The sequence below is a fragment of the Stenella coeruleoalba genome (genome assembly GCF_951394435.1).
Source record: "Stenella coeruleoalba genome assembly, chromosome: 18".
NCBI lineage: Eukaryota > Metazoa > Chordata > Mammalia > Artiodactyla > Delphinidae > Stenella > Stenella coeruleoalba.
In genome coordinates, this window is record NC_137164.1 from 75,827,408 (window position 1) to 75,845,855 (window position 18,448).

The following is an 18,448-nucleotide window of genomic DNA, read 5'->3' on the forward strand; positions in this document are numbered from 1 at the left end:
AACAGCCAGAATCCACCTCTCAACTTAATCCTGAGGACATTCTCAGATACTAGGAAGATGAAAACACGTAAGCCCGTCTGTCTAATGGTGTGGTTTTCACCACTGCCTACCAGTACCGTTAAAACGAAGTACTAAGCCCGCAACGTAGCTGTTTCTTTCCATAGAAGACAAGATTAGCCGACACGGGAACTGCTGTGTTTCTGCCTTGAATCCCTTTGCTTGAGAAAGCACCATTCAGGGCCCGTGCTTCTGAACGAGGTGAGCCGTTGCTCCTTGTCCTTTGCAAACCCAGGCGCTCTCTAGCTCCAGCTGAGGACACTGCGCCAGGACACCAGCACCGAAGCACATCTGGCGGCCAGCTCAGCCTCCGGCCGGACAGCCTGCCCCCAGTACTGAGCGGCCCTGCTTGCCTGTCCCATGTCAGGGGCCTGCCCGCCCTCTGGGATCCTGACTCCACTGCTCACGGGTTGGGTCCCTTGTAGCAGGTCAGCTTCTGAACGGGCTTCCTCATCTGTAGAACAGGAACCCCCTGCCTTTCAGGGTCAGGAAGGTCAGTGACGAAGTTAAGGCGGCTGCCGGGCCAGCCAGGCCGTCCGCGCGGCGCCTGACGGGTGCTGGCCTGCTGCCCGGGGCCGCGCCCACAGGATCAGTGCCAGCCCCACAGCAGTGGACATGGGGCAGCCTGGCTGAGAGCTGGGGGAAGCGGCGAGAGGGTCACCCCGCTTCCTGCTGGCTGGCTGAACAGCTGTAGCTCCCTGCCTGCGACAGAAAGGAGATGGAGCGTGAGGCTGCCGGCAAGCTCGGTCCCAGGTCGCCCGCCTCGTGCCCGCCTGTCACACCTGTGCCCTTACCCGTGTCACCCAGACTCAAGCACAGCCCTGGCCCCGTGGTGTCTGCTCAGAGGCAGCAGAGGACGGTACCCCAAGAACCAACTGTTTAAGGAAGAGGTCAAACAGAACAGAGGAGAAACAGAGCCTATCACTCAGAGGAAACAGGCTGGACGCTTGCAGGGGTTTCCTCTGTTGGCGCTTTCTGTGGTTAACACGTTACTTTGTAACCAGGAAAATAAATGTAAAACCGTATGTGCACGCCCAGCCCAGCACTGCCCAGCACGTGGGGCACAGGCCGCTTCTGCTTGAGACCAGGTGACCCCGGGGAAGGGGTCCCGCCTGCCCTTCCCATGACGTCTTCCGGGACCCCGTGTAGGGCCGACATTCTGGTCTCGCAGTTTCAGGGCCGTCCCACGATGTCAGGCCCCGGGCTCAGGAGCCAGAGACCACGGTGTGGGCTGATGTGACTTTACTGAACTGCGTCTGTGGCCGTCGCAACCCATTCTCCAGCACATCTACGAGCACCCGTGGGGCGGTGACAGTTTGGTTTAAGGTTAACTGAGCAGCCACACAGAAACTTTAACATCAAGCTTTTATCATGATTTGAAGCAGCACAGAACCGCCCGAGAGCCGTGGCCTCCGCATCCCGTGGCCTCAGCTCCCTGGTTTGGGGTCTTCTGTCCTCGGGTCCAGCAGCTCCCACGTGGACACACCGCCCCGGTCCTGGAGAAGGAGACGGGCCAGGTGAGAGGGCGCAGGGCAGGGGCAGAGCCGGGGGCGGGGCGGCGCTCACCTTGATGCTGACGCCGTGGGCGGCCAGGTCCCGGCGCAGCGCGTCACAGGCCTCCAGCAGGGGCTGCCTCTCCAGGAGCTGCCGCTGCGCCTCCCCAGGGGCCTCCCTCGCGGCCAGAGCGAACTGCCGGACCTTCTGCCGGAAGCGGACCAGCTCCTCAACCACGCTGTGCAGGGCGGCCGGGCCGCCGGCCCCTGAAACACACTGCCCGGGCGCCGGGTGAGTGGACGGGCCCCGGCCCGGGGAGGGGCAGGGGGCGCGGCTCATCTCCCTCCCCTCGCCTCGCCCAAAGGGCCCAGTCTCCCGATCGCCCAGGCTGGTGAGCGGGAGCTGCCACTGCAGACGGGCAGCATCGGAGGGTCATTGGGCAGAGCCGGCAGGCCTGGGCCTCGTCGACCAAGGAAACCAAACTTGCTCGCTCCAGCCGCCGTTCAAGGCCCTGGACGTCCTGCGCACAGGTGGGCGCGCACACAGGTGCAGCCCCGCAGCGCTCTCCCCCGGGGCCGGGGACCAGCAGTGTGGGTGCCGGCCGGGGGAGCTCCAGGGCTGGCGTGGGCCCGGAGCCTTTCCAAGTTGCCAGGCGTCCAACCCCACCCCCACCCCCTGCCCCACGGAGGAAGGGCCGGCAGTCCAACTCCTTCAACCTCAACGTGATCCCCAGCCACTGCTCCCACGGTAGAAGATGGCTCGTTACAGAGACATGAGCCCCCAGCGGGCTCCGGGGGCGCCCCAGCTCGGGGAGGAGGTGGGCTTCTGGTGACCCAGCATAGACCTGGCCCCCTCAGCCTAGTGTGAGCTGCCAACAGGCCCTGGAACACCCAGGGAAGGCCGCAGTCCACTAGGGAATCAGTGTCTCTCAATCAGACAAACCATTGCAAAGATACGGGAGTCTTTCTGTTGAGGCCAGAGAAGCTCACAGCCTGACAAACAGTCCTAGGAGACATCCCCGCTCACGGCCAGGGCAGCCGGCGCCAGGTCTCAGCTGGCAGGTCCCCGGCCCGGCAGTGTGGGCTGTGCCCAGGCCTCACAGCAGCAGGTGGCCCGGCGGGGCCCGCAGGGAGATCCGGGGTGGCGTCCCCCCGTGTGCAGTCCAGGCTCCCCTGTTAACAGCCTGTTCACATTTTTTAGAAAGTGGCAGCTATGGCCCTTTCCTTTTCGGTCCTGAGCAACAGTCCTAAGGCTGTTTGTTAGGTGAGGCAGAGGGAGGTGGGCCCCCTGGAGGAGGAGGGACCCTGGCCTGGGGCGTCAGGCAAGGACGCTTCTGTGCAGAGGACAGCCTGCTGGGGGTGAGGGGAGAGGCGGCGGCCGTGGGGAGACAGGTATACATGGGGAGGGCAGCGGGGGAGTGATGTTGGGAGGTGGGAGCCCAGAGGAGGGAGGTGGCCCGGGACTGTTGGGAACCGGAGTCGAGGTGTCGGGGGTAACAGTCGATACGGAGAGGGGACCCAGGATCCTGGGGGCTGGCTCTGCCCGCCTATGGCCAGAGCAGCTGTGGTCAAGCGCAGCGAGCACCCAGTGCCCAGACCCTCCCCGCCGAGAGCAGCCAGGCTCCTGGGAGAAAGGCCGACTCCTGCCTGCGACACAAGGTACCGGATGGGCTGGGAACGTCAGTGCAGGAAGCAAGAACGTGCCAAAGGGATGGGGCCGTGTGTGGCACCGCGGCCAGCTCCACGCTCTGCCCCCCAGCTGCGAGCGGGAGGAGGACCCGAGTCCACACTGGCGCCAGGAAGGGTCTCTGCGGCGTGGTCACGGTGCACATCCTGGGCGCGGGACAGACGGGGGTCACGGCCCAGAGGATGGCGTCATATGTGCTGAGTCCCTGAGGGGCCGGGGTGTCAGGGCAGGAAAAGGCCACAGAAGGACAAGGGACGTTCCACACACACGGGACCAGAGACCCGGTGGCCGAACAGCCCACGGGCCTGGACTGGGCCTCTGCTGAGGAGTGTGTGACAGGGACGTGGGCAGCCAGGGGGGCCAGGCCCGGGGATCCCTGACAGCTGGGGCCCGGCCGGCAGCTCAAACGGCGCCGGAGAAGCGTGTCCCCTGCAGCCTGACTGCCGTGTACACTTTGAGGTTCTTTCCCGGACACAAGTGCACACGGAATCCGTGGCTCACCACTCACGGTGCAGCTGAGGTGCACGCTCGTCGTGCTGAGAACCCTCTTTCGGTTAGTAAATCCCAGCTCTGCGTGTGTTCCCCTTTTAAGGAACATAACACATCTTAAGCACGTGGTAAGTCTGGCCTTTAATTACCGTTAAAATCTGCGTTTCTGAAGGGAAGAAGCGGCTGTTACAGTGTTAGCGTGTAGATTAAGTCCCACGATCAAGGACTGAAGAGAGAAGGGCATACCTGTCGCTCAGCCAGAGAAATCCCCACCGTCTCAAAGAACTGCTCCACGTAGGACACGACGGCACCGAACACAGTAGGGCTCCTGGGACCACCGGCCGCCTGCAACAAGTCACCCAGAGAAGGCTCTTGAAAGGCAAGAGCACCGACCCCGGGCAGGTCAGGCCCCGGTGGGCGCGGGCGCAGCCCTGCGAAGCCGGTGCTCCCGCCCGCCGCCGGGGCTTGTGCTCTGAGCGCCTGTGCTGGCAAGGAGCCCCTGGGCGGCGGCGGCAGCAGGTGGCCTTCGGGGCGTCCCAGGGTCCTGGGCATCCGAGAGGAGCCTGGCGCCAGGGCCCAGGGACGGGCAGGGCTGGGGGGCAGTCGGGGTCCCCACCCGGCTTCCTTCCCCGTCTCACATCTGTGTGACAAACTCAGACTCCCCTGAGCTCCTGTGTCCACGTGCCGGGCCTCCCCAGCTCTACTGACCCTGGCTCAGGACGGGGCCACACGCAGGGGTGGCTCAGAGGCCACAGGCTCTGGGAGCTGGGTGGCCCCAGGGGCTGGCGAGGTGGCATCTGCTGTGTCCTCAGAACTGTCGCCACGTCCCAGGAGTTACCTCGGCAGCCGCCTTCAGCTGTCTGTTCCCGTGGTGAGCCAGGTCCATGACAGCGTCCACCGCCCCCGGCGTGTTGAAGTCGTCCGCCAGCGCCGCCTGCACGGCCCCCTTGGTGTGGCCCAGCCTTTGGGGAGGTGAGCAGACGGGGCCGCTCCAGGGACCCGGCTGGATGGCAGGAGCTGCAGCGCTGGCTGGGCCCCCAGGACGGACGCCCCCCGGGGGCTCCACCCTCAGCTCCCGCCCCTGGGGCAGCCCTTCCAGCTCCTTCCCTCTGCTGTCAGACCCCCTCAGGAGCCGGCTGCCATGACGCTCGAGCCCCTCAGCCCCTGGCAAGGAAACTGAGGTCACCATCACCTCCTCCTCGCCTGCCCCCTTACCCGTCCCCAGCAGCACCATCAGGTCCCCTTTGAGCCACCCCTCACTCACATGCTGTCCTGCACGCCTGCCGGTCAGTCACCGGCCCCTCCGAGGCTCTGCCACCGTATTGATTCCCTGCTGCCCCTCGTCCCAGACTTTCCCCACCTCCTCCGGGTGCCCTGCTCCCCAGGCACAGGAAAGGGTTGGGCAGAGCCGCCGAGCCTGGGCCCGAGTGACCACAGGGAGAGACAGACCTTTGCTGCCTGGGCTTCTGCAACCCGGCGCTGTCAGCCGGCATAACCTGACCTCTCCTGACTGAGGCGCAGACTCTCCTCTGCACGCCTGCCGGTGAGCGGCACTGCCGGCCCTTCCCTGGCACCCGCCGTCGGGAGGGTGGCCCAGCCCCACAAGGCCCAGCTGCCCGTCCCCAGGGCTTGGGCTTCATCCTGGGCGCCACTGCTGTGACCAACAGGCAGCTCCTGCCTCTCTCCTGCAGATGCCCTCTTCCCGGCCGGCCCCGAAGGAGCCCCGGGCCCTCTACTCCTCCAGGGGCTCCCTGGGTGGCAGGGCACACAGACCCCGCCCACCATCAGCCTCCGGGGACCCCCGATGACCCTGCCCCCCTCATCTCCCTCTGGTATCCCCCGAGGCTCTGTCTTCCCACTTTCTCACCGTCTCTGAAGCCAATCTCAAACCTTCCTCGCCTTTTTTTGGACGAGTGAAACACAGATGACCACGTCGAGCCATTTACCAAGCAACAGAACTGGAAACACCGTCTCCATGTCCGGGGTGGGCTCCGTCCTCCCGCCCGCGCCACCACTCAGTTCACTTCCCGGGGCCCCTTGCTGTGCTCCCACCTCTGCAGGCACGACCGGCCTGTGGTCACGACCCCCAGGGGGCGGGGGGCACACGCTGGGCTTCCGGACGCGCCCGTCAACCCCTGTCCCGCGACCCAGGTCCCCCCTCCTTCCTTCAACAGCTCGCTCGTCCGCCCACCTGCCCCACTTCCCGTCGACCACGCCATCCACGAGGTTCCTGACGCTCCCACGCGACCGTGGGCCGTCCAGGCCTCCCTGAAGGCAGGGTGCCTGCCCCTCCCCTGGCGGGCCCGGGGCTCCCACCAGCCCCACCCCCGTGTCCACAGCGCTGCCTCGGGTGGTCCTGAGCAGCACCCACCTCTCCCACAGCACGTCCTCCTGGACAGGGCCGCCCACCAGCTGCCCCCTCATGTAGGCCCGAGCGTCCTCCACAAAGGCGGCCACGGCACGGAGCAGACGCCTGGCCTCGAGCATGGCGCTGTCGCTGTAGTCTATGGCTGTGGGGAGGGAGCCCAGTCACCCGGGAGCCGCGAGCGCCTGCAGACCGCCAGGCTCTGTCCTGACCCCGGGCAGGAAACGTGGACACCCCTCCCCACGTGAGTGGCCGAGGGCTCATTCCTGCTGACAGGTGTACAAACAGATGGCTCTGGAAAGCAGGGGCCCTGCCGGGCACCTGAAGCGCCTCTGGGGAGGCCAGCTGACCGGTGCCACGAGGACTCTGGCCCTGTGTTCCCGGAGGGGCAGGGAAACTCGGCCATCACCCCGCCCACGAGTGTGCGGGGACAGATTAGGGACACTCGCCGCACCCGGGCGGCCCCAGGTCTCTGGACAGGGGTCCGGCCAGCGGGGAGTGCCGGGGTCCCCAGACTCGCCTTCAGGACTGGAAGGGAACACGCCCTCTGGCCCAGGGGAGGGGCAGTGCCATGCTGACGGCTCCTGGCTCGGGCCCTGTGCCAGGACAGCTCATGAAGCCAGGGGGGCAGGTGCCGCGGGCTCAGGCTCTCCGGGCCCCGTGGAGCGCTGGGCACTGGAGTCCCACTGCAAAGCCGCGGCCTTGGGACAGGCTCCGGGGTCCCCTGGCCGAGCGCTGGGACCGTGCTCCCTGGAGCATCCTCGGGCTTCTGTTCAGAACCCAACCTCAGGGCACGAGGGCAACACCTCAACAGGACGGGGCGCACCCCACCCGGATTTCGGGGTTCCCAGAGGCCCTCAGAGGCTCCCCGGGGCCACACGTGAGGAGCACCCAGGCCTCCCTGCCAGCTCACCTGACCTGTAGCTGCTCCGCAGGCAGAAGAGGCGGAAGACGTCTGGGGAGGCCGTGCTGAGGAAGTCCTGCAGGGGGCCGGGAGAGACAGGAGCCACTAACCCCCAGGCACACGCAGCGCTCCTCCAACCACCAGTGTAGACACCTGGACCGCCCCCCGAGCAGTCGCGGGGTGTTCGCCCCACGAGCCTGCGGCCGCGTCACCTCCACACAGCCTGTGCTGTCACTCATCTGACGTGAGCTGCGGGGCTCAGACCCACGGCTGGATTCTGTGTTCACTCAAGTGAGCGAGAGCATGGATTCCTGTATCTCGATATAATCAACACCTGTCAGACTCCTACAGATTTCATTCTGTGTGTTTAAAAATGTTACATTCTAAGGAAGCGGCCACAGATTTCGCCAGGCCAACAACAGGATCGACAGGGGAAAAGGTGAAGAGCCCTGTCCAACCCGACTTTCTTCAGTAAGACACCGGGTATTTCAACGTCTGTGTCCGTCCCCTGGTGCTCCTTTCCAGGGTGTGAAAAAGGAGTATTTCTTCGTCCCCTTAATTCCCCAAACTAGCCAACTAACTTGAGACCCCGTCCGGTGGACAGCACACACTGTGCGTGTTAATTCTCGCATTTGCGCAGTCACGTGCCGTCGCGTTCTCACCTGTCGCTTCCCCTTTAAATCTGCAAAAGCAGCAGCACGGAGACCGAGCGCCTGCACTGTGATGTTACTACGCCACGGACGGCACAGGCAGATAAACAACTAGCGCTGTCGCATACAGAGCATCACTTACAGAATGCTAAGATGCGCGTGTGTCGTAACTGCAGTGTGTCTATAATGGTGACAAAAAGACAAGACTTAGTGAACCAAATGCCAAACACCCAAGGCCCGGGCCAGCCTCGCATCCTGTGCCTTCTCTGCAAGTCCTTCTGTGTCCCGTCGGCCATCACTCCAGCCACTCTGACAGCACTTCCCTGACCTGCCAGGGTCTCGTGATAACCAGCTGTGCTCGGCGGGACCCCAGTAAACACGCAGCTCAGCTGGCGTGGGGTTACACCGGGGACAGAGAGTGAACGCCGGGTACTCGGAGGGCCTTTAGCCACCCTCTGACTTTTCCCTCTCCTTTTTGAATTATTTCTTTAGGTTTCCTTCCCCACCAAAGCACGGACTCAGCTGCTTCATAACTTGTTACAAGTCCTCTCCTGTCTCTGACAGTGTAGCAGGAGGCCTGTTCCCAGTGGACACGCTTGCCCTAGATGAGGATTTGTTTTTGTAAATTGTTGTGTGTTTAGATTTTTATAAATCACTGCCAGACGCTTGGTATGTACGGCTGTGGAGCTGTGTGGGCAGGAGCAAAGCTGTGCATCTCCGCGGCGTGGCCACGGTCAGCAAGCCCTCCCCGCAGCCCCGGGGCCCTGACCGCTGACAGACGCACGACGCGCCGCCCCCAGCCCCACGCACTTCTCTCTGCGAGTCGGTGCCTCTCCTGCACTCCTGGCTTTCTGCTCATAATCGTGCATCTAGTGACAGAATTTAAAAACTAACATTATGGATATTTTATGTCTGTCTAGGTCTTCGGTTTTTCCGAAAGAGATCTCTTTTTCATTTTAGCACTTTATGTTTTCGGGGTAGCCATGTTCTCTGTTTCATCCAAAAAGGATTTTAGGTGGTTTTATTTTAAAGGGTTTTTCCTGGACTTCCTGGTGGTCCAGTGGTTAAGACTCCGCACTTCCACCGCCGGGGGCACGGGTTCAATCCCTGGTCGGGGAATTAAGATCCTGCACACCACCTGGGCATGCCCCACCCCCCCAAGAAAGGGGGGTAGTTTCCTGCCACTCAGAATGTGGACTCATTCAGATAAACCTCAATGTGTGTTCAGAAATCTAAGTTAATAGTTCTCCAAACGCCAGCAACACTAAAGGGTATTTATTTTCACCACTGTGGGGTGCCCCTATGGAGTCAGAGAGTTCAACAGAAATCTGGAATCTGACCTTTCTATGGCATTCTGTGTCTGTGGACCGTTTCCTGATAATGACACAGAAAGACAGTAGGACTACATCAAACTAAAAAGCTTCTGCACAGCAAAGGAAGCAGTCAACAAAATGAAAAGACAGCCAACAGGATGGGAGAGAACATTTGCAGACCATCTATCTGGTAAGGGATAAATACCCAAAATGTATAAAGAACTCACACAACTCAACAGAAAAAAAAAAAAAGATTCAAAAATGGGCAAAAGACTTGAATAAACGTTTTTCCAAAGAAGACCTACAAATGGCCACAGGTAGGTGCCTGAAAAGATGCTCAACATCACTAATCATCAGGGAAATGCAAATCAAAACCACAATGAGACGCCACACCTATCAGAATGGCTGCCATTAAAGGAAATAAGTGTTGATGAGAATATTGAGAAAAGGGAATCCTTGTGCGTGGTTGGTGGGAACGTACACTGGTACAACCACCGTGGAAAACAGTATGAAGATTCCTCAAAAAATCAAAAATAGATTTACCATACAGTCCAGCAATTCCACTTCTAGGTACACATCTGAAGGAAACAAAATCACTATCTCGTAGATATATCTGCACTCCTATGTTCAATGCAGCATTACTGACAATAGTCAAGATATGGAAACAACCTAAGTGTCCACAGATAGATGAATGGATAAAGAAGATGTGACACACGCTGACACACACACATACACGTGCATATACACACTACGGACTATTAATCATCAAAAGAAGGAAATCCTGCCGTTTGTGACAACATGGATGAACCTAGAGGACCCTGGGCTCAGTGAAAGAAAGCCGAGAAAGACAAATACTGTATGATCTCACCCACGTGTGGAATCTAAAGGAAAAACTCACAGAAACTGCAGGGAATTAATTCCCTGGCGGTCCAGTGGTTAGGACTCTGTGCTCACTGCCGGGGCCCTGGGTTTGATCCCTGGTCAGGGAACTAAGATCCTGCAAGCCATGCGGTGTGGGAAAGAAAGAGAAAGAGAGGAAGGGAGGGAGGGAGGGAGGGAAGGATGAAGGGAGGGAGGGAGGGAGGAAGGAAGAAAGAAAAAGAAATGGAGAGCAGACCAGTAGTTGCCAGGGGCTGGAATGTGAGGCTGGGGAAGACTTCGGTCTCTGTAAAGTCCAACAGCAGGGAAGTAACTCAGTCCTGTAGTAGCGCCCCCCAAGGGCCACTCACTAAGTGGTCAGGAAAGTAATGCAGACTTTGTAATATCTATGAAAATTTTAAATGCATGTACCCAAACAGATGTAGTTTAATACGGCCATGAAAAATATAATTTAAATGGCCATCAATAGGGGATGGTTTAAACTAATTAAGGTGGGCCCTTACAACAGATAATTATTCAAATGAGTTAAGTCCATATGGAAGAAAGCTAACGCAAAAGACTCAGTAGTTTAAGAGACACCTGGGACAACACCGAGCGCACCAACGTTCGCATTGTAGCGGCCCCAGGAGAGAGAGAGAGAGAAAGCGGCAGAGAGCTTATATTTCCAGCTAAGCTGTAAATTTGCCTAGCCTGCGAAAGGGAAATAGACATCCAAGCCCAGGAAGCACAGAGAGGCCCAAACGAGATGAACCCAAAGAGATCCACAGCAGGACACACTGTAAATAAAATGGGAAAACTAAAAACAAAGAAAATCTTAAAAGCAGCAAGGGAAAAGCAACTAGTTTCTCACAGGGGAACTCTCGCAAGACTGTCAGCTGACTTTTCTGCACGCCAGAAAGGAGCAACATGATATCCTCGAAGTGATGAAAAAACCTACAACCAAGAACACTCTGCCCAGCAAGCTATCATTCAGATCTGAAGGACAGAGAAAGAATTTTACAGACAAGCAACAGAACCCTTAAACCAGCATTACACGACATGTTAAAGGGACTTCTCTAAGAGGAAAAGAAAAGTCCACGACTAGAAATAGGAAAATTCTGAAAGGAAAAATCTCATCGGTAAAGGCAAACATTCAGTAAAGATAGAGTAACCACTTATAAAGCTAGTAGGAAGGTTAAAAGACAAAAATACTATAAATCATCTATATCCACAATAAGTAGTTAAGTGATGCACAAAACCAAAAGATGTAAAACATGATGTAAAAAACATTAAACATGGGAGGTGGGTAAAAATGCAAGCTTGTTCGCATGTGCTCAAACTGGGATCATCCACTAAAATAACCGCATATACGTGGGCTGCAGCAAAAGCAGTCCTAAAAGGGAAGTAGTTAGTAATATAAGAAAAACCTCAGAAAAACTTCAGAAAAATCTCAAATAAACAACCTAACTTCACACCTTAAGGCACTAGAAGAAGAACAAACAAACCCAAAGTTAACAGAAGGAAAGAAATCATAAAGGTAAGAGCAGAAATAAATGAAATAAAGACTGAAAAAAAATACGAAAGATCAGTGAAACTAGTTCTTTGAAAAGATAAAATCAATAAACATTTAGCTAGACTCATCAAAAAAAAAAAAGAGAGAAAGGGCCCAAATCAATAAAATCGGAGTCCTGGAACAGGGAGGGGGAAGAGGCTGAGGCCCCCGACACAGGAGCCGACACAGGAGGCGACAGGACAGGAAACACCGCCTCGCACTTTTAGACAAGAGAAAGCCGTTTAAGCCAGAAGCAGGAGAAGCCCGTCAGGGCCCCGGGGACACAGGGAACCGGAGATGGGGGTCTCCTGAAGCATATCTGCCTCCGTGACACGTCGGCACACTGATGGGCACACAGGAAACACGACAAGTGCGTTACCTTAATTGTGATGTAGTTCTTCAGTGATTTGGACATCTTCTCTTCTTTGCCCTTCACGTGCAAATGCCCTGAAACAAAAACAGAGTCACTCATTCTGTACCCCCAGAGGCAGGGTGAAGGAGGGCGCGTCTCCAAAGGCGCCTGGACTCCGGGAGCCCTGACCCGTCACACAGCCCTGCGTGGATGCCCACACAGGCCCCCCAGATCGGCCCTGCGCTCAGCCCGCCAGCAAGGGGGGCCCACGTCCACCCCAGGCCAGGGCATCACACTGCGGGGACGGCCCCTCCCTCTCCTGTGACTCACCAACACAGGGGACCTGACTCAGCGCCCAAGGAGAGGACACATCTTTGCTTCCACAAAGCGTGCGGGTCTCCGAGCAACACTGCGAGCGTGTCTGTAGCTCGTTTTCAGACATATCCCAGCCTCAGCGTCGTTTCACGCCCGTGTGTGAAAGACGGCGGGACCTGAACCCTCAGGACTCCTCCATCTGAGCCTGGACCTCCTCCTGGACCACATCTGTACCGGGTTCACTTCCAAGGGAGCTGTGATTTCCCAACAGAAGATTCTTCCACTTTTTCTGACACAACTTCAAGCATCACCTTTTTTCAAGCCAGCTTTCCAAGAACTGGTTACAATGTGGCTTCCAAAAAGCTACGTAACCTTGAATATGTCAACCTATGCAGCCTGCCATATACACAAGTGAAGTTTTAAGAAACTGACAACATCTGGAAAACGAAACATCTGACTGCCGAACTCTACTTCCATCCATTTACTTCAGGAAAAGGCATCGATTCTCCAGGGTGTCAGGAGACGCAGCTGTTCCTCCGGGACCGGTGAAAGTGGGACAAAGATTCCAACGTCCTAACAGATCGTGGGTCTTAACAGCAAAACCCTTCCCCACGCCTCATCCAAAGCAGCAGGACCTGCCGTGTGCAGACACAGAGCCCCGTGAGCGCTGGCACTATCGCGGGTCCCGTCTGATGGCAGACCCAGTCACCGAGGGGCACCGGTGCTGGCGGCAAACCCCAACTCCTCACGAGCGCCACCGACGAAGGGCCTGTGGGGGCCAGCCCTCGTGTCCCGACGGGTAACACGGGATCACCTGTCCCTGAGCCTGCCACCGGGCACGGGAACACCTCCATCCCTGGGACCTGTGATTCCCTCCCCGGACGGGCTCGGAGCATTCTGCTCTCACAAGTCCTCCCGCTGAAGGGGGAGACCTGGCTCCACGCGGTTTCTGAGAAGAGGCGTGAGCCCCGACCGGAAACGGGTCCGGGGTCCCTGCCGAAGTGCGGAAGGAACGGAGCCGGGGCCATCGAGCTCCTGGCCCGGCACAAAAGACGCGGGTTCTGGCTCCTGTCGGGCGCCAAGCAGGGACACGAGGTGGAAACCGGACCTCGGGCCCCCGCGCTGGGAACGGCAACTCAGCCCGTCCCTTTCAGACGACCTCAGGGCAGCACCGAGATGCGGGGTCGCACAGAGAGCCGCGAGGCTGGCCCGCGGGCTCCGGGCGGGGCACACGGGGTGGCAGAGGCGCTGCAGGGCGGGCCTGCGCGGAAGGCAGCCCCGCTGGCCACTGTCACCCACGTGGACCCTCGCCGCAGACTTGAAGCAGCTACTGCGTATTACAAAACTGGAGTGTGTCTGCGTTCAATACCACCTCGCTGGCAAAACCTGGTTTCCTTAAACTAAGGACTTAAAGAAATGGTTCTTGTTGGTTTCCTAAGCTTTAGATGTTGACCGTTTGCATCTCCCAACCCCATCACTACCAAAGCCTTTCCTCTTTCTTCCCCTCAAACACCACTGCCCACTCCAGAAAGGTAACAAAACCAGTTCACGGTGGCTCCGCGACCTTTATCACAATCTTGGACACGTGAATCTCCCCATGCGTCACAGGAAATGCCAAAATTGCTTCGCTCAAGACGCCGCTGGTCTCACAACTTCGTATCCACTTCTGAGAGCAGACGGCCACGAGGTTTTTTGAACAGTGAAACGGAAGGCAGTGCTTTCAGAGAATGACAGGTATTGACGGTGACAATGTCACAGCTCAAGAATGGCGTATTCATAATCATTACGACATCATACTATTCGAAATTCCCTCTTCATAGTTTCCTTTCAAACAGACTTCTGCAGAACCGCGCTGCATAACATGTGCCGAACTCTCGTCAGCTCACGTTTCAGTTCCAAAAGGCACATTCGGTATTCCGATCCAAGGAAGTTCACGTCCAACCAACAAGTCAAAGCCCATTTAAGGGACAACTCTGTTTCTTGACCTATTAGCTGATGCAGGTGTTTCCAAATGTAGCTATTTCACGAACAGAGTCGAGAGAATTGAAATGGAACAAATTAACCTGAAGTCCTCGCTCACCAGAATGTAGGAAGTAATTCCCCCACTGCTGGCACTGGTGAAAGACCTCGCACTGTGCGATCTCGTTCTCGTGGTGAGGAAACGCTAAATCTATACCACCCGAGTGGATGTCCAGCCGACTTCCAAACACCAAACTGCAAGACACAGGGCAGAGCAGGGAGTTAACTCAATCCAATGACGCGGTCTCCAAACCGCATCCCGTATTTACTCCTTCCCGCCCTGGGCCACGCACACACCGAACGGAGCCCAATTCCAAATGCATAATTCAGCTGATGCAAACGGAACCTGACATTTGTTTTTACTTCATAAAACCTCTAATTCATAGCTTTTCCGCCTGGGAAAGAGACTTCATTTTCTTTGCTCTGGATACAATATGTGGTTTTTAAAAACTTCAAAATTACTTTTTCTTACTTTCAGTAGGCAGACCTTAGTGGGTGTTCAACTATAACAAAAAAAGAACTATAAAATCAAGAGATTTTTAATTTGGCTTTTGAAAAATGAGCCATTCAGCAGCGATACATGAATAACAAAGTAACAGAAGTCAAAGTGACACATTTCAGCTGGCGGCATTTCAGCTATAAGGCTGCTCGGTCCACAGACCTGCACGCCGCACCTCTCAGGCCTGCCGGGGACACTCAGTGTGTGCAGCTCTGTCACCAGAGCACCTGCAAAGCAACCGGTACCAGCACCAGTGGTCCAGGCTGACCAGCAGCTGCTTCAGAGGACGTGAAAAATGCAGAGATCAGTGAAAAATGCGAAAGCTCGCACAACGGAAAGGGGGCACAAGGCAGGCGGCTGTGGAGCTCTGGAGGCCGCCGGCCCCCCGGGGGTGCAGACACCAGTGAGTTTTTCTGAAAATGGTTACAGACAGATGTTTTCAAAGATGCCACAGCCTCACTGAGGTCCTTCCTGCTGAAGGCCGACTCTCCTCCCACTGGCCCAGCTCTGGAAAAACCACGCATGCACCGGTCACACCTGAGCTGAGTGGACGAGCAGGTCGTCCAGGAGCGCACATCCTTGGCAGCGGTTTCTAGAGGATCTCTAATACGAGTCCTCGAAATTCAAACGCTACAGGGCGAGCGTGAGGTGGGAGGGACCAGGACTGGGGAGGAGCGTACGAGGGGCCACACTCGCATTTGTAACGAGTGACCCATTTTTACAAAGATCTGAAGCAAATATGACGAAGTTAAGACTTAACAGCTAAACTGTGGGTCTGCAGTGTTTGTTAGATTAGTCTCTAGTCTTGTCTGTATGTCACACCTATTTTAAAATAAGAGAAAGCTGAAAAGGAAGAGAAGTCCATTTTCATTATTTAGATTTCAACAAAAATAAAACATTTAACGGTAACATTACATTTGAAATTTACTAAATGCTTCCTGCTTTAGAGAAATTATTTGAATCTAAAAGATGAAGATCTTTTTTTTTAATAAATTAATTTATTCATTTATTTTTGGCTGCGTTGCTGCGCGTGGGCTTTCTCTAGTTGCGAAGAGCGGGAGCTGCTCTTCGTTGCTGTGGGCATGCTTCTCATTGCGGTGGCTTCTCTTGTTGCAGAGCACGGACTCTAGGCGTGCGGGCTTTAGTAGTTGTGGCACGAGGGCTCAGTAGTCGTGGCTCACAGGCTCTAGAGCGCAGGCTCAGTAGTTGTGGTGCACGGGCTTAGTTGCTCTGCGGCATGTGGGATCTTCCCGGACCAGGGTTTGAACCCATGTCCCCTGCATTGGCAGGCAGATCCTTAACCACTGTGCCACCAGGGAAGTCCCGATAAAGATCTTTTTACAACACAACGTATATCCCACACTGCTGTTAAATCAACAAGTATTTGTAAATACTTTTAAGTGTTTACAGTAGGGCTGAGAGCTGGACATGTCTGTTTGTTTTTAATATTTATTTATTTACTTTGGCTATGCTGGATCTTAGTTGTGGCGTACCGACTTCTTAGTTGCAGCATTCTGACTCTTAGTTGCGACACGTGAACTCTTAGTCGCAGCACGGGAACTCTTGGTTGTGGCATGCCGACTTCTTAGTTGCGGCATGCATGCGGGATCTAGCTCCCCGACCAGGGATGGAACCCGTGCCCCCTGCATTGGGAGCGCGAAGTCTTACCCACTGGAACAACAGGGAAGTCCCTAGTTGACTGGGTTTTTTTTTGTTTTGGGGTTTTTTTTTTTTGCGGTACGCGGGCCTCTCACCGCTGTGGCCTCTCCCGTTGCGGAGCACAGGCTCCGGACGCGCAGGCTCAGCGGCCATGGTTCACGGGCCCAGCCGCTCCGCGGCATGTGGGATCTTCCCGGACCGGGGCACGAACCCGTGTCCCCTGCATCAGCAGGCAGACTCTCAACCACTGCGCCACCAGGGAAGTCCCTAGTTGATTGTTTTTTAACGAAAAGTTGGACGCTGTTTCATACTAACAACAGGGTGTGACATCTCAGGGGTTTCAGATGTGTTTCCTAGTAAGTCTCATACAGACACCACCACGGACGAGGGCAGCAGGGGAGGAGCACGCGGCGAGGGGCGGGGGAGGTAGGACCCCTTCTAGGTCTTCGCTGGGATGGACATGCTGGCACAGGCAGGTGGCGGAGGGTGAGGCTTCCCCCCGTAGGGTGGGGGGAGCCTACACCAGAGACGAAACCCGCGTGAGGTCGAGGCACAGGGCAGCCTGCTCTTAGCTAACGTTCACGCCCAGCCAGGAAGCTGCTACGTGCAGCAGCCGACAGGAGGGCGACTGGGTTTGCTGACCTTAAAATCTGGGGTGCGGCCAGTAGTTTGAAATGTTCACCTTAATCATACTTTGTTTCTAATTTTAAAAACCGATTACAGGGGCTTCCCAGTGGTTAAGAATCCGCCTGCCAATGCAGGGGACACGGGTTTGAGCCCTGGTCCGGGAAGATCCCACATGCCGCGGAGCAACTCAGCCCGTGTGCCGCAACTACTGAGCCTGCGCTCTAGAGCCCGTCTTCCGCAACAAGAGAAGCCACCGCAATGAGTAGCCCCCACTCGCTGCAACTAGAGAAAGCCCACATGCAGCAAGAAAGGCCCAATGCAGCCAAAAATAAATAATTTTTAAAAAACTGATTATAATAAATATCTGCAACACATCAAATGTATCAAAATCCATGAGTTAACGTGCAGGGCTCAGGGAACCATGGTGGGAACCCCCGGGACAGGCTGGAAGTGGAGAGCCCAGCCGGGATGCGCCCTTCAGTACCCGCAAGCACACACGCAGACACACGCACACACAACTGCACACACACACACACACACACACACACACAAACACACACAGGCAGAGGCAAGGGAGCACAGATGCCGGAGGGACGGTCTACAGGGCAGGTCCACAAAAGGAAGGTGGATGAGGCCCCAGCAGAGACGACAAAACCAGAAGAACGTTCCACAGAAGCCAGGGAGCGAGCAGGGGTGTCAGCGGCCCGTCACAGACCGGGCTGACGATCACCGTGACCTCCGGAGACCAGAGTAGGTGGGGACGCCCGTCAGACAACAGCGGGATGCGTGGACAGTGAGAGAAGAGACAAAAAAGAGGGTCCCTGGAGGAGAACGGGGACCAGAGAAGCGCTGTGTTTACAGGGGTTCCCAAGACAGAAACGTCCCGGGCATGGTGCCGCCCGAGACAGAGCCGGCAGAAAGGGCAGACGGAAGGGGACGCTGGGGGTCACGCTCGAGGCGCCTGGTCCAGGACCAGCTCTGGGGCCAAGGATGGGGGTCCAGCCCCTGGCCCAGGTCCCTGGCCGCCTCCCTGAACCTACCACGGAAGGGATGCTGCCACCCCCGGAGCTGGCCTGCGTGTGACGGGCAGTCAAGAACTAACTGCAAAGCGAGCTCTTCTACTAAAGAGAACAAGCGCTGATGTTGGGGAGATAAACGTGTTCTGGTTTTGCTGTTTCCCTTCCCACGGCCGGTCCCACCCGGCGCTAAGCTTCCTTTCCAAACCACCTGCGTTGCCGGCACTAGGACCAAGCCTGCCCCACCTGCACCCTCTGCTGGCCGAGCGTGTACATCACAGCACAGACGACTCTGGGAAAACCTTACCTGGCGATGGTGGAACACTCGATATGCCAGCCAGGCCTCCCGTCTCCCCAGGGCGAGGCCCAGGACGGCTCCCGGGGCTTCGCCGCCTTCCACAGGGCAAAGTCGCTGGCATGCCGCTTGTCAGAGTGATCTGCCAGTGACAGACGGTTAATCAGCGGGAGGGAACCCAGAACGAACCAACACAGTCACCCCCACACAGGCAGGACGCACGTCCCCGACTCCGTTCCTCTGAGGAGTAACCTCACGTTTCTCGTGCACGTGTTTTTCTCTTTGCCACGTGAAAGCT

The 18,448-nt window shown here is 56.9% G+C and overlaps 1 protein-coding gene across 4 annotated transcripts in view; it reads right to left on the reverse strand.

Annotated features, from left to right (window-relative positions):
- Window positions 1–1,416: 1,416 nt before the first annotated feature.
- CARS2 (cysteinyl-tRNA synthetase 2, mitochondrial) overlaps window positions 1,417–18,448 on the reverse strand; it is a 38,916-nt gene continuing 21,884 nt past the window's right edge. For 3 of the 4 annotated variants that reach the window (XM_079902695.1, XM_079902693.1, XM_079902692.1), the window contains 9 exons: window positions 18,163–18,292; window positions 14,116–14,249; window positions 11,748–11,815; window positions 7,005–7,071; window positions 6,098–6,236; window positions 4,565–4,688; window positions 3,973–4,071; window positions 1,624–1,827; window positions 1,417–1,553 (listed from right to left, as the gene is read on the reverse strand). In XM_079902695.1, the coding sequence (XP_079758821.1) occupies window positions 1,485–1,553; window positions 1,624–1,827; window positions 3,973–4,071; window positions 4,565–4,688; window positions 6,098–6,236; window positions 7,005–7,071; window positions 11,748–11,815; window positions 14,116–14,249; window positions 18,163–18,292 (1,034 nt within the window). In that variant the 3' untranslated portion in view covers window positions 1,417–1,484. Of the gene's footprint in view, window positions 1,554–1,623; window positions 1,828–3,972; window positions 4,072–4,564; window positions 4,689–6,097; window positions 6,237–7,004; window positions 7,072–11,747; window positions 11,816–14,115; window positions 14,250–18,162; window positions 18,293–18,448 lie in introns of those variants that run through there. The other variant, XM_079902694.1, reaches the window with a different exon arrangement.